A 13,205-nucleotide genomic window follows, 5' to 3' on the forward strand; every position below is an offset into this window, starting at 1 on the left:
TAGGAGAAAACCACTTTTAATTGAAAAATAAAGCAATACATCTCAAATAAGGCTCTGTTTAACAACAAAACTGTAATTTGTTGAAATAGCTTTCCTAAGTGGTACTGTGAAATTTAGGTATTGGGAGTATCAATACAGTTTCCCTCTTTTAATCCTGACTCAGCTATAATATTAAAAATAAAAACTTTTCCCCATAAATTTAATTTCCATAAATTAAATCTGTAAAGTCTATCCCTATTCACTGACAAAAAGAAGGGAAATTTTAAACAATCATTTTCATACTGAGAAATTCTCAGATAAAAGCAAATAGTATTTTCCTTATGAAAAAGCTGGTATGTGAGACACACAAGACTATCAATGATATTTAACTCATTCACAAAACTTTAAAACACAATTCCATCAAGATGACCTCTACTACAATTTTCCTTTAAAGAAGTTCCCAAATCCCAGAATGGTTTAACTTGACATATTGGATGTATTAAACTTTGAAAGAAACTATGAAAGTTACTGCTTTAAACTGGAAAAAACTATGGTCAAAAGTCTCTTAAAAAAGAGCTGTTTTTTAAATTACACCCATGTAACTGCAGAGAAAATGCTCAAGCACATACATAGTAAACATCACTCTTTAAAATGACAGAACAAAGGCATATGTTCATTAAGATGTATGGCTTTTTTTGTGGTTATTACAATCCATAAATAAAGTCTTTACTGTTTGACTGAAAAAGGTTTTTACAAAACTCCACTTCCAAAATTAACATTTTTATTAAATCAAGTTAAAAAAACGTTCAGTGTAGAAAAGTCAACAAGGGTTTTAACAAAACCAAAATATACCTTTTTATACAATATATGTATATATTAGCAGCAAACTACTTCTGAGATTCTCTTTTATGTTTAGTTATTTTAAAGAAAGCATAAACAATGTATATTAGTATGGAATGTCAGCGAATCCATTCTTAGTCCTTTATTCTGTGATTTGGGCCTTCTACAAAATACTTTATGATTTTCACTAATGAATACTAAGAACAAACCCAATTTTGACTAAAAAGTAGTGAAACAGTGGTTGGTAGAATCTTTCTCATTGTATCACGGTCACACATTATATTTGAGAATAACAAATGAGCACCATATACACAGGTAATTGTGTGTGTGTGTAAACTCAATTTTTAAGGTGTAATAGCAGCCAACTAGATCACTTAGCACTGTGACTATCACTTTTTAATTTGGTGATATACAAAATTTTAACAAATCAGATAAACACTTCAACCCCCTATTGCTTGTCCATTTAAAAAATCCTTAATAGAAATTCTATATATAACCTGACAAACTGCATACATACATACATGTGTGTATATATACACACAAAAGTATATGTATATATACATATACATCTTTAGCTTTGAATAAATTTCTAAACTGAGATGAAGTCAAACCTCTCATTTACATCTTCTAGAATACAATATCACCAACTGAAAGTTTCTAATAAGAGTTTCAACTTAGTTAATCAGAAATACTGGCTACTGAAAATTCTGAGGCCAAAGAGCTGTCATTCAGCTTAGTATATTCCAGGCTTACAAATCAGTCAAATACTGAAATTACCAAATGCCCATGAAAGAAATAAATTTTTCTCTTTGTATTTCCTTCTAATAACAAAAAGAAAGTATCTTTACAACAAGCTTTCACTTTTTAAAGAACTAAAATTATTACAGAAATCTCACTAGTCTTCAAAAATAGCAAATGTTATATAAATACAATTTTCTTATAGTTGAATTTTTCAGCTAGAATCTGCATTTTAAAAATTTCCTTTGGATTATTCCATTTAGCACTTCAAGTTTCTATTCTGCAACTCTAATAACTGGCTCAGATTTGTTAGGTTATATCAATCACATCGTTCAAAATTTGATACTGTGTGTTAAATGTGTACAATAATAAAGTAAATGGGAGGAATGCACCAAATTCCAAAAGCAACATAATAATGAAAAATTCAAGAATATTTAATATTACAAAAAGATAAAGTACAACAGGGATTCTCTTTTACCATTACATTAGTGAAACATCTTTTTTATGCTTTTAAAGCTCATGTCATAACTTTCATTTTTTAACTTATCAAGAGGATGAAGTTTTTAGAAGCCCCACCTTTATTTTCAATAAAAAACTAAAATGACTGAATTACTTTTATTAATATACACATCAAGTTACTGAAACGGTGACTTCATGTAGTTTCCCCCTTAAAGATGGCACTTGCAGGTACAAAGATGCAGAGATGTCTACAGCCTTCAGATGTTTACTTGAAAAGATTCTTCAACAGCAGTTTGATATTGGGTTTCTTCATCTAGCTGAAGATTCTAAAAACAGTAACAACATTCATGTCAACAGGAAAAACATACTCAACTACTCAATACTTTGCCCAATACATTAGACATCTTGATACACATTACACACACTCAGGACAGTTATGTACAACATATATAACGGTATCTTTTAAGATACAAGATTTGAATACCTAAACTTTAATAAAAACTTAAGTTCAGTTGTAAAACAGAGAGATCAGCACAGAACAAAATCTGAGTTTTATAATGCCTTATAAGTCATTAATAAAAAACGTGGTTAATTGTAAAGCTGGGTAAGCATGCGCCTGTAGTTGCAGCTATTCAGGAGGCTGAGGCAGAAGGTAAGTTTGAGCCTATAAGTTTCAGGCCAGCCTGGGCAACACAGGGAGACTGTCTCTTTAAAAAATAAAAATAAAAAATGAAAAACACAACTGAAGTTAATCATAACACACAATCATAAATATTTTTTGATTTATGAATGTTTTGAAAATTTCATCTCTAGAAAATAATGCCAAATATCTGACAGTAAACTGATCTTAAGAAAACAAGCATTTATTGAATTATAAGTTGAGTAAGAATTTTTTTTTTTCGGGAGTTTGGCTCTGTCACTCAGGCTGGAGTGCAGTGGTGCAATCTTGGCTCACCACAACCTCCACCTCCTGGGCTCAAGCAATTCTTATGCCTCAGCCTCCCAAGTAGCTGGGATTACAGGTACACACCATCACACCCACCTAATTTTTGTATCTTTAGTAGAGACAGGGTTTCGCCATGTTGGTCAGGCTGGTCTTGAACTCCCGACCTCTGGTGATCCACCTGCCTCAGCCTCCCAAAGTAATGGGATTACGGGCATGAGCCATCATGCCCAGCTGAGTAATAAATTCTTAACCATCACATGAAGTCTACAGCTTATTCAATCAGTTATAAAACTACTCCTTAATTTTAAAAATTACATTTGCTATATTTGCTATCAATTTTATGCCCTATGAGTTTTGCTTTAAAATTAAGGCCTCTATTTGACAATGTGAAATAATTAGATTATTGACTTTTCTTGTCTTTTTTTTTTTTTTAATACAGAATCTCGCTTTGTCATCCAGGCTGGAGTGCAGTGGCATGATCTCTGCTCGCTGCAAGCTCCACCTCCTGGGTTCATCCCATTCTCCTGCCTCAGCCTCCTGAGTAGCTGGGACTACAGGCACCCGCCACTACACCCGGCTAATTTTTTGTATTTTTAGTAGAGACCGGGTTTCACCGTATTAGTAAGGATGGTCTTGATCTCCTGACCTTGTGATCCGCCCACCTCTGCCTCCCAAAGTGCTGGGATTACAGGTGTGAGCCACCGCGCCCTGCCTAGATTACCTACTTTTCTATGGCAAGGTAAAACAACTTGACAATTAGATCAAAAGTGGTTCACAAATTTTTGTATTTCCAAATACATTACAATCTTTCTTACAATGAGAATTTAATAATAATCTAGAATCAACACTGGAAGGCAGACAAAAATGTAGATTTTGTTCATGTCACTGTGCTTACCTAAACTGGAAAACAAATAGCCATTCTTTGTCAGGGCTAATTTTAAATAAAGTTTTGATTAAACTGAAGTTGAATAAAATGCAATTTAACAATTAATAAAACAGGTATTCACCTAATTTTAAAAGTACATCACACATATTTAGATGTAGAAATTAATCCATTTTGCTCTATGAATTCATTTTTACATTATATAACTTCTCTTACACTCTTAGTCTCTTTGTAACCTAGCTTTGCCTGATAACTAAGCTCCCTCATTTTAAAAAGGATGTGTCTTACATGCTTGTTAGATGTGCGAAATCTAAGATTTCTAGCATAATACAAGCAACTTATATGACATGAGAAATATATCCTCCATATGTTGTACCAATTTTACTTCTCTTGTAGGTACAATTTTCCCTTAAATCTACACAGAGTTTTCATGTAAATCCTCATTTTGCTAATCTGGGTGCTTGCTGTTCCTCTATTAATTCTCTTTAGTACAGGAGGTAGAGAATAAACTCCATTTTTACCATTTCTACAAGCTAAAGTTCACCAATATTATTAAAAACCTAAGAACTTGCTCTAAATCCATCCAGTAAGATACAACAGCTTGCTACAAAATTTAAGTCTAGATTTTTTTAAAAAGTTATTTTAACTTGAATATTTAAACAGTACTTTTTTAATCTTGAAGAATTCACTTACCACAAATTCTCCATAATCAAACTGATGTCTCTGATTTAGATGACTAACAAAATTTCTGGTAATCTGGCTAGGATCTCCCCAAGGAAGAGACACACAAATAGGACATGTCTATAAGAAACGGATTGTTTTAAACAAAAATTAATAAAAACAATGAAATATTATACAATTATTGAGACTATTAAAATAGCACAGGGATATGTAACCAAAAATATCTACGTGAGAAGCATTTTTAAAGGCCAAGTTCCATGACTAGATCATTTCCCAATTAATTACCTTAGATAAATGACATTAATCTAACACAGTAAGAATATCATTCTATTCCTTAAATCTCTTATTACACAAATGTTTCAACAGAAACAGCACATCTAGCTTTTAATAATACCAACTGTAATAGTTATCACTAACTGGTTGCCTGCAACATACCCAATATATTATCTCATTTGATCTATACAATAATCATGTAATTAGTATTAGTTTTATTTCATTTGTAAGTAAAATAAAAATGAAGTAAACTGGAAAATTTACTTTAAATTGTATCCTTAGTTTTTCTTTTCTTTTTTTAAACTAGAGACACGGTCTCGCTGTTGTCCAGGCTGGGTCTCAAACTCCTGGGCTCAAGCAATCCTCCTGCCTTGGCCTCCCATAGTGCTGGGATTAAAGGCGTATGCCACCACACCCAGCCATATCCTTACATTTAAATGAAGTACATCTTAAAAAGTGAATGGAGGCCGGGCGCGGTGGCTCAAGCCTGTAATCCCAGCACTTTGGGAGGCGAGGTCAGGAGATCGAGACTATCCTGGTTAACATGGTGAAACCCCTGTCTCTACTAAAAATACAAAAAACTAGCCGGGCGTGGTGGCGGGCGCCTGTAGTCTCAGCTACTTGGGAGGCTGAGGCGGGAGAATGGCGTGAACCTGGGAGGCGGAGCTTGCAGTGAGCCGAGATCATGCCACTGCACTCCAGCCTGGGAGACACAGCGAGACTCCGTCTCAAAAAAAAAAAAAAAAAAAAAAGTGAATGGATAACATAATTGTAATAACACACAAAAAACCTTCAGTAATTAAACTCTAGTCAAAGTTTATGATACATCGAATATTATGCAGAAATGAATAAAAATTTGGTAATCCAATATAAAACTAAGTAAAATCTTAAATATGAGCGAGATTTCCTGGAATTTCTTTGGCACTGTATTTGTCTAAGCATAACTGAACCCATTCTAATAAGCAAAGTAGGTAGTACACCTTCTTAGGTGGTATGTGAGAGCTTAAGATCATCCCTCAATGGTTATTGAAGGATATTCTTTTTATTTTCTTTATTTTTAAATAGACAGGGTCTCACTATGTTGCCCAGGCTAGTCTTGAACTCTTGGGCTCAAGCAATCCTCCCCTCTTGGCCTCCCAAAGTGCTAAATTACAGGCATGAGCCACCGTGCCCGGTCCTGAAGCATATTCTTTCACAACTCTTCCTAGCATACTCAATAAAACAACTTAGTAATATCTACAATTCTTATTGATAACATTTTCCTTCCTCTTCTTTCTGAAGACAGTATTTATATATCCAAATGTTCAGCTGAAAGGGAAATATCTCTCCCAGCTCAGTTTCTCCTGTTCCATTCACAGCTGAAATAACCTACCTGTGAAACACTTCTAGGATCATTGTATGCTGGAATCCTGAATTCTGCTCTATCTCCCTCACTATCAAAAAGCTCTCACCATTTTCTTACATACTCTCAAAATGTCATAAAAAATATGTAGGCATCAAATAGAAAGTCTAAGTCTTTTCTTTCCTTGCTTTATGCATTCACATACTATATTCTGCAAGAAAACAATAAAAAGACCTGCTGACTTTATTCTTACTTATAGGTATTTTCACCTATAGCAATCTACCTGACTAGATCTACTTGTCTGCCATCTACAGAGCAAGTACTAACTGAGGCCTCAATGGACAGGTTGTGCTACTGCGCAGGAATGAGTTCCCAGTTCATCTTTCATTACTTCACTCTTCTCCAGACTGCTATATTACCTCACACTATGCATCTCCCTTTTTATAATGAGAGTTACTGCAATTTTAAATATCTCATTTTGCTTCACAGTCATCAATCCTTTGTTGACAAAAATCTACCTTACTGATAAAGCCCCAACCAAATATAAATCAACTACTTTCCCTCGTATACATAAAGTGAAATAAATAGAACAGCACGTTTTATTCTAAGCAGAAGACTGTCTTAAACATATGTACTTACCACAGGAACTATCTGAAATAGGTGATTACTGTTACAGTGATCCAGTAAACGCTGTCTGGTAAAATTTGATTCTTGACACAGGGGACACTTAAAAGTAGGATGACCAGAAGAACTATAAAACAATTTTAAACGAAACATACTTACTTCAAAATCATAACATAAAAATAATGCTCTCCTATTTTTTGAGGAATCACTACACATTTTTTAAAAAGTTATAATTTTTAGACTATTCAAAGATTCTCTCATTTTGAACATGTTTTCAGGAAATGATGCATTACAGAGGTTCCCAATCTCAGTTTACAGTACTTTTAGTGTCCTCAGTAAATTTTTTCATGGTGTCTCTAGGTCAAAACAAAAACAAAACCAAAAACCTAGCTGACTCCATTTATTGCGTAGTTAGGTCCAAACTTAATTGTAGTCGTTTGTGTGATGCCAATAGCTGTCATTGTATGTCCCTTGAAAATTTTTAATATTCTGTAGTATTCCACATTTTGCAAACCTTATATCTAGGAACTTAAAACTTGTAAAAGACTTCCATCAATATTGTATCTCTAATAAATATCAGGCCCTAGGAATTCAACATCCAAAATTCAAAGGAAAAGCAAAAAAAGCACTGATCATGAGAATGAAATACTCGAAAACATTCTAAGGGCCAAGCATCACTGAGTTTTAATACTTCTGAATTTCAGGAAGGGACAGTTCAACATGGACAACTTTACCTGAATAATGTGTGGAAGAAACCTGACCACAGTGAAAGAGAATAGCTAAACTCTTCTAACCTAATGTGATTCTTAAAAGCAGTAACTGCATTTTCTATTTCTAAACTGCTAACTTCAAACACTATGCCTAATGATTTAACTGAATTTTTAAAGTTTAATTTACAGCCAGGCACGGTGGCTCATGCCTGTAATCCCAGCACTTTGGGAGCCCGAGGTAGGTGGATTATCTGAGGTCAGGAGTTCGAGACCAGCCTGGCCAACATGGTAAAACCCTGTCTCTACTAAAAATACAAAAATTAGCCAGGCGTGGTGGTAGGCGCCTGTAATACCAGATACTCAGGAGGCTGAGGCAGGAGAATCACTTGAACCTGGGAGGCGCAGGTTGCAGTGAGCCAAGATCACACCACTGCTCCAGCCTGGGCAAACAAAGCGAGACTCTGTCTCAAAAAAAAAAAAAGTTTAATGTAAAAAGCTATTTGATAAAGTAATAAATATATTATTTGCTAAAGTGGCAGGATTTTTCAAAAGCTTACCTTGTATTCTCTTGGTAAGTTTCTGTGTTATCAGATGTGGATGTTTCACTCCTATTGCTTAAGAAGCACAGGGGGAAAAAGTTAGTACCTCAAAGTTATGAAAACACATTAAAGGTTCATTATCTTGAACCATTAATGAAGAAGACTAGTCTGAATTTGTTTTAAAATTCTGAACTTCAATACTCCTTTTTCCTATTGAGTCTCAAATGGTTCTGAACTATGAAATAATTACAATATTAATTACTTTTAAATAAACTGCTTACTAGATTCTTATTCATGTTCTTTAAAATTAACTTATGCACAGTTACAGAAGTATGGAGAATTTTGCAGAATTACCTTAAATCCCATTCCTCTACCTTTACCTAGACTAGTAAGCTTTTAAATGCTAGGGTAGACTCAAGAATTTGTGAACTTTTTTACTTGAAACTAGGACGTGGTATAAGGTTATGCCCTCCAAAGTGGAGTAATTTAAGAAAATATGTAAATGTTCATTATGTTTGTATTTTATTTCCAAAAAGGAAAGAAACCAGGCTTCACTAACATTTAATATATAGAACAACTTGACATCTCTACTTTTACCATATGCCAAAGAGTCATGTGTCATATGGAATATCAGAGGAATCCTGAGGGAAGAGTAAGTATTCCATACAGGGACTGTCACTTGTGTGCTACGGAATTTGATCAATGTGGTCAATTTTTATTTATTTATTTATTTTTTGAGATGGAGTCTCAATCTGTCGCCGAGGCTGGAGTGCAGTGGTGCAATCCTGGCTCACTGCAACCTCCGCCTCCTGGGTTCGAGCAATTCTTCTGCCTCAGCCTCCCAAGTAGCTGGGATTACAGGCGTGAGCCACCACGACTGGCTAATTTTTGTATTTTCAGTAGAGATGGGGTTTTGCCATGTTGGCCAGGCTGGTCTTGAACTCCTGAGCTCAGGCGATCCACCCACCCCAGCCTCCCAAACTGCTGGGATTACAGGCGTGAGCCACCACGCCCAGCCCAACGTGGTCAATTTTATAAAAGCAAATGTCTTTCAACAGTAGAAATCTTAACACAGTAATAAGATAGGTAGTGGCTAAGAAAAAATTGTACAACACAGGTTGGTTCTATATCTCAATGCCAAAGTTTAAAAAGTTGAACTTAAACTGGTTATTCATTTTTCCTTTATAAAAAGACAAGGAGTACTATATCATCTACCTAGCAGCTGATCTTTCTTTTCTGTTTACTTTCATAATAAATGTATACACAACAATGTATACACAGTGAAAAAGCACCATTCCAATGACAGTTCACTTCTGTGAAGATAACCATGTTATGTCTCCACACATAGCCCAAGCAAGCAAGCAAACTTCACTGTTAAAATACATAACCTGGCTGGGCGCGGCAGCTCACGCCTGTAATCCCAGCACTTTGGGAGGCCAAGGTGGCGGATCACAAGGTCAGGAGATCGAGACCATCCTGGCTAACACGGTGAAACCCTGTCTCTACTAAAAATACAAAAAAATTAGCCAGGCGTGGCGGCGGGTGCCTGTAGTCCCAGCTGCTGGGGAGGCTGAGGTAGGAGAATGGCATGAACCCAGGAGGCGGAGCTCGCAGTGAGTCGAGATCCCGCCACTGCACTCCAGCCTGGGCAACAGAGCAAGACTCCATCTCAAAAAAAAAAAAAAAAAAAACATAACCCAGGCTGGGCACAGTGGCTCACACCTGTAATCCCAGCACTTTGGGAGGCCGAGGCGGGCGGATCACAAAGTCAGGAGTTCGAGACTAGCCTAGCCAACATGGTGAAACCCCGTCTCTACTAAAAACAAAAATTAGCCGGGCGTGTAATCCCAGCTACTTGGGAGGCTGAGGCAGAATTGCTTGAAACCAGAAGGCAGAGGTTGTAGTGAGCTGAGATCGTGCCACTGCACTCCAGCCTGGGCAACAAGAGCAAAACTCTGTCTGAAAAGAAAGTACATAACCCAAATAGACTATTAAACTACTATTTGCACCTTTCTGGAACTAAAAACTTGCTCTTCAAAATAAAGTCAAATTATGGAGAGTGCATTTATTAAGGGAGTGTTATATGATTTTGTTACCAAAAACAGCATGTGTCACCAATTAAACAACTCATATCTATACATTTAAAATTGGTAGATTTTTTCTAACCAGCTTAAAAATCTTCCAAATTAACATAATCAATAGGTTTTAAATGTGCCCTTTAAAAATACTATAACAACTTCTAATTGGTTTATAGAACTATAACATCATTGGGGAAGATGCAAATTTCAGCAACAGTCCTTTTTATATTTAGAAAATAGGCTTAAAATTTTGGGGCTTTTTTTTTTTTTTTTTGAGATGGAGTTTCACTCTTCTTGCCCGGGCTGGAATGCAGTGGCACAATCGTGGCTCACTGCAACCTCCGTCTCCCGGGTTCAAGTGATTCTCCTGCCTCAGCCTCCTGAGAAGTTGGCATTACCGGCATGCACGACCACACCCAGCTCGTTTTGTATTTTTAGTAGAGACAGAGTTTCTCCACATTGGTCAGGCTGGTCTCGAACTCCCGACCTCAGGAGATCTGCCTGCCTTGGCCTCCCAAAGTGCTGAGATTATAAGCGTGAGCTACCACACACAGCCAGGATTGAAAATTTTTATTTTATCCTATGGCATACATTTTCCATTTGGATCTACTTTTTTTTTTTTTTTTTGAGACAGTCTTGCTCTGTCTCCCAGGCTGGAGTGCAGTAGCGCAATCTCGGCTCATTGCAAACTCCTCCAAAATCAAGTGATTCTCATGCCTTGGCCTCCCGAGTAGCTGGGTCTACCGGCACATGCCACCATGCCTGGCTAATTTTTGTATTTTTAGTAGAGCCAGGGTTTTACATGTTGTCCCAGCTGGTCCTGACCTCAAGTGATCCACCCACCTCGATCTCCCAAAGTGCAGGGATTACAGGCGTGAGCCACCGCACCCAGCCAGTACTATGCATAGCTTTAAATAAACAAACACTGGGGGTACATACTCAATTATTTTACTGATAGGGTAATGCAATCACAAAACTTCTGATTTAAAGCATTTAATATCAAAGTTAATACCCTTTTTAAACATGTTCTCCTTTCTATCTACCATTGTAACTTCAATTTTTCCATTATTACTATCATTATCATCATTCTAGTTCTTAGTCATCCTTGTTTCATGCCTGGCCTGTTGTATTCATCATGCCTGCTCATCCTTGTATCATGCCTGCTCATTTAGCTCAGAATAGGTTCAACAATAGAAAATCAATTACTGACAGTAAATTATTATTTTTTAAAAATTATGTGATTTTATCAGATACAGAAACACCAATAAAATTCAATCTCCATAATAAAACAAAAACAAAAATTTATTTTCCCATAGTTATGTCTGTTGCTTTTAAATTTAATGTTCTATATCTCACTTGGTTTACTGCATTTAATAGGATCTCTATCCAATGTTAAAGAGTAAGCAAAATGCTTTTTAAAAATATAAATGCCTAGACTCCAGATATCAGAATATCTGGAACTCTAGCCAGATGTATATATGTTTTTAATTTCATATATTACTCTGATTTGAGTAAAACTATTTAATGGGGAAATCTTAAATTCAGGGTAATACTGACATGGAGCAGATAAACTGTAAAACTAAAAGATCTATGCTAAAAAACTATAGTAAATATTATACTTATTTGTAAAATTATAGTTGTATTCCCACTAAAATCAGGAACAAGAAAAAGGTGCATGCTATTTAACACTGAATAGAAAACCTACTCAATGCAATAAATCAAGTATTATCTAGAACAGTAGGTTTAAAAGGAGCAGACAAAACTGTAGGAAAATATGATTTTCTATATAATAAATGTAAAAGAATCAACAGATAGATTTTAAGAACTACCAGATTAGAACTATTACAACTAATAAATCATCAAAGTTGCTGAAAACAAGATTAACATAAAAATCAATTGATATTTCTACTCTCTAGTAATAACTAATTAGATAAACAGGGAAAAAAGGGCTCATTTTTATAGCAACAAAAACTATAAGGTTTTACTAGAAAAAGATATAAAACATTTACTCATGTTCTAAATGAACTGTTAATGCATTTTTTTAAAATGAGAAAGAGGCTAGGCGCAGTGGCTCACTCCTGTAATCCCAGCACTTTGGGAGGCTAAGGCAGGTGGATCACCTGAGGCCAGGAGGCCAAGACCAGCTTGGCCAACATGGCGAAACTCTGTACCAAAAATACAAAAATTAGCCAGGCGTGGTAGTGCATGCCTGTAGTCCCCGTTACTCGGGAGTCTGAGGCAGAAGAATCACTTGAACCCAGCGGCGGAGGTTGTAGTGAGCTGAGATAGCACCACTGCACTCCAGTCTGAGAGAGAGAGTGAGACTGTGTCTCAAAAAAAATAAAAATAATAAATAAAATAAAATGAGAAAGAGGCCAGGCACCACAGTGGCTCATGCCTGTGATCTCAACACTTTGGGAGGCTAAGGCAGGAGGACTGTTTGATCCCCAGAGTTTGAGATCGGTCTGGGCAACACAGACCCTGCTTCAATAAAATAAATAATAAAATAAGAGAGGTCATATTTCTAGAGGAATGAAAAATGGATCACCTCCTACTGCCACCCCTCTACCCCCGGAAAAAACACCAGAATGCAGAGATGTGTAGAACAGAAGTGGCATTATAAATCAGTAGACAAAGAACCGGCTCCTCAATGAATGGTACCAAAACAAATGGTTTATCACATAGGGAAAATTTTTCCTACCTCACATTATACATCTCAAATAAATGTGAAAAGCTCAGCTTTTAAAGTTTAAGAAGAAAATATCTTTTATAACCTTGATGTAGAAAAAATTTCTCAAGCATGATATAAAAAGAAAATTAAAGAATATACATATACATGTAAATACAAGTGCTGTAATCCCAGCACTTTGGGAGTATAATACATGTAAATACTTTTCTATGTCAAAAGACACCATACAAAACCAGCCAAAGACTAAACAAAGATATCTGCAATGCATGTAACAAAGGATTTTTTTTTTCTTTTTTTGAGACAGAGTCTCGCTCTGTTGCCCAGGCTGGAGTGTACTGACACGATCCCAGCTCACTGCAACCTCGGCCTCCCAGGTTCAAGCAATTCTCCTGCCTCAGCCTCCTGAGTAGCTGGGATTACAGGT

The 13,205-nt window shown here is 36.0% G+C and overlaps 1 protein-coding gene across 5 annotated transcripts in view; it reads right to left on the bottom strand.

Annotated features, from left to right (window-relative positions):
* Positions 1-13,205, bottom strand: part of RNF138 (ring finger protein 138) — a 39,247-nt gene continuing 26,042 nt past the window's right edge. For 4 of the 5 annotated variants that reach the window (XM_065533943.1, XM_045378230.2, XM_005586957.4 and 1 more), the window contains 4 exons: positions 8,033-8,089; positions 6,781-6,892; positions 4,539-4,646; positions 1-2,342 (listed from right to left, as the gene is read on the bottom strand). In XM_065533943.1, coding sequence (XP_065390015.1) covers positions 2,274-2,342; positions 4,539-4,646; positions 6,781-6,892; positions 8,033-8,089 — 346 coding nt within the window. In that variant the 3' untranslated portion in view covers positions 1-2,273. The remainder of the gene's footprint in view (positions 2,343-4,538; positions 4,647-6,780; positions 6,893-8,032; positions 8,090-13,205) is intronic. The other variant, XM_045378231.2, reaches the window with a different exon arrangement.

This window comes from Macaca fascicularis, chromosome 18 (genome assembly GCF_037993035.2).
Source record: "Macaca fascicularis isolate 582-1 chromosome 18, T2T-MFA8v1.1".
NCBI lineage: Eukaryota > Metazoa > Chordata > Mammalia > Primates > Cercopithecidae > Macaca > Macaca fascicularis.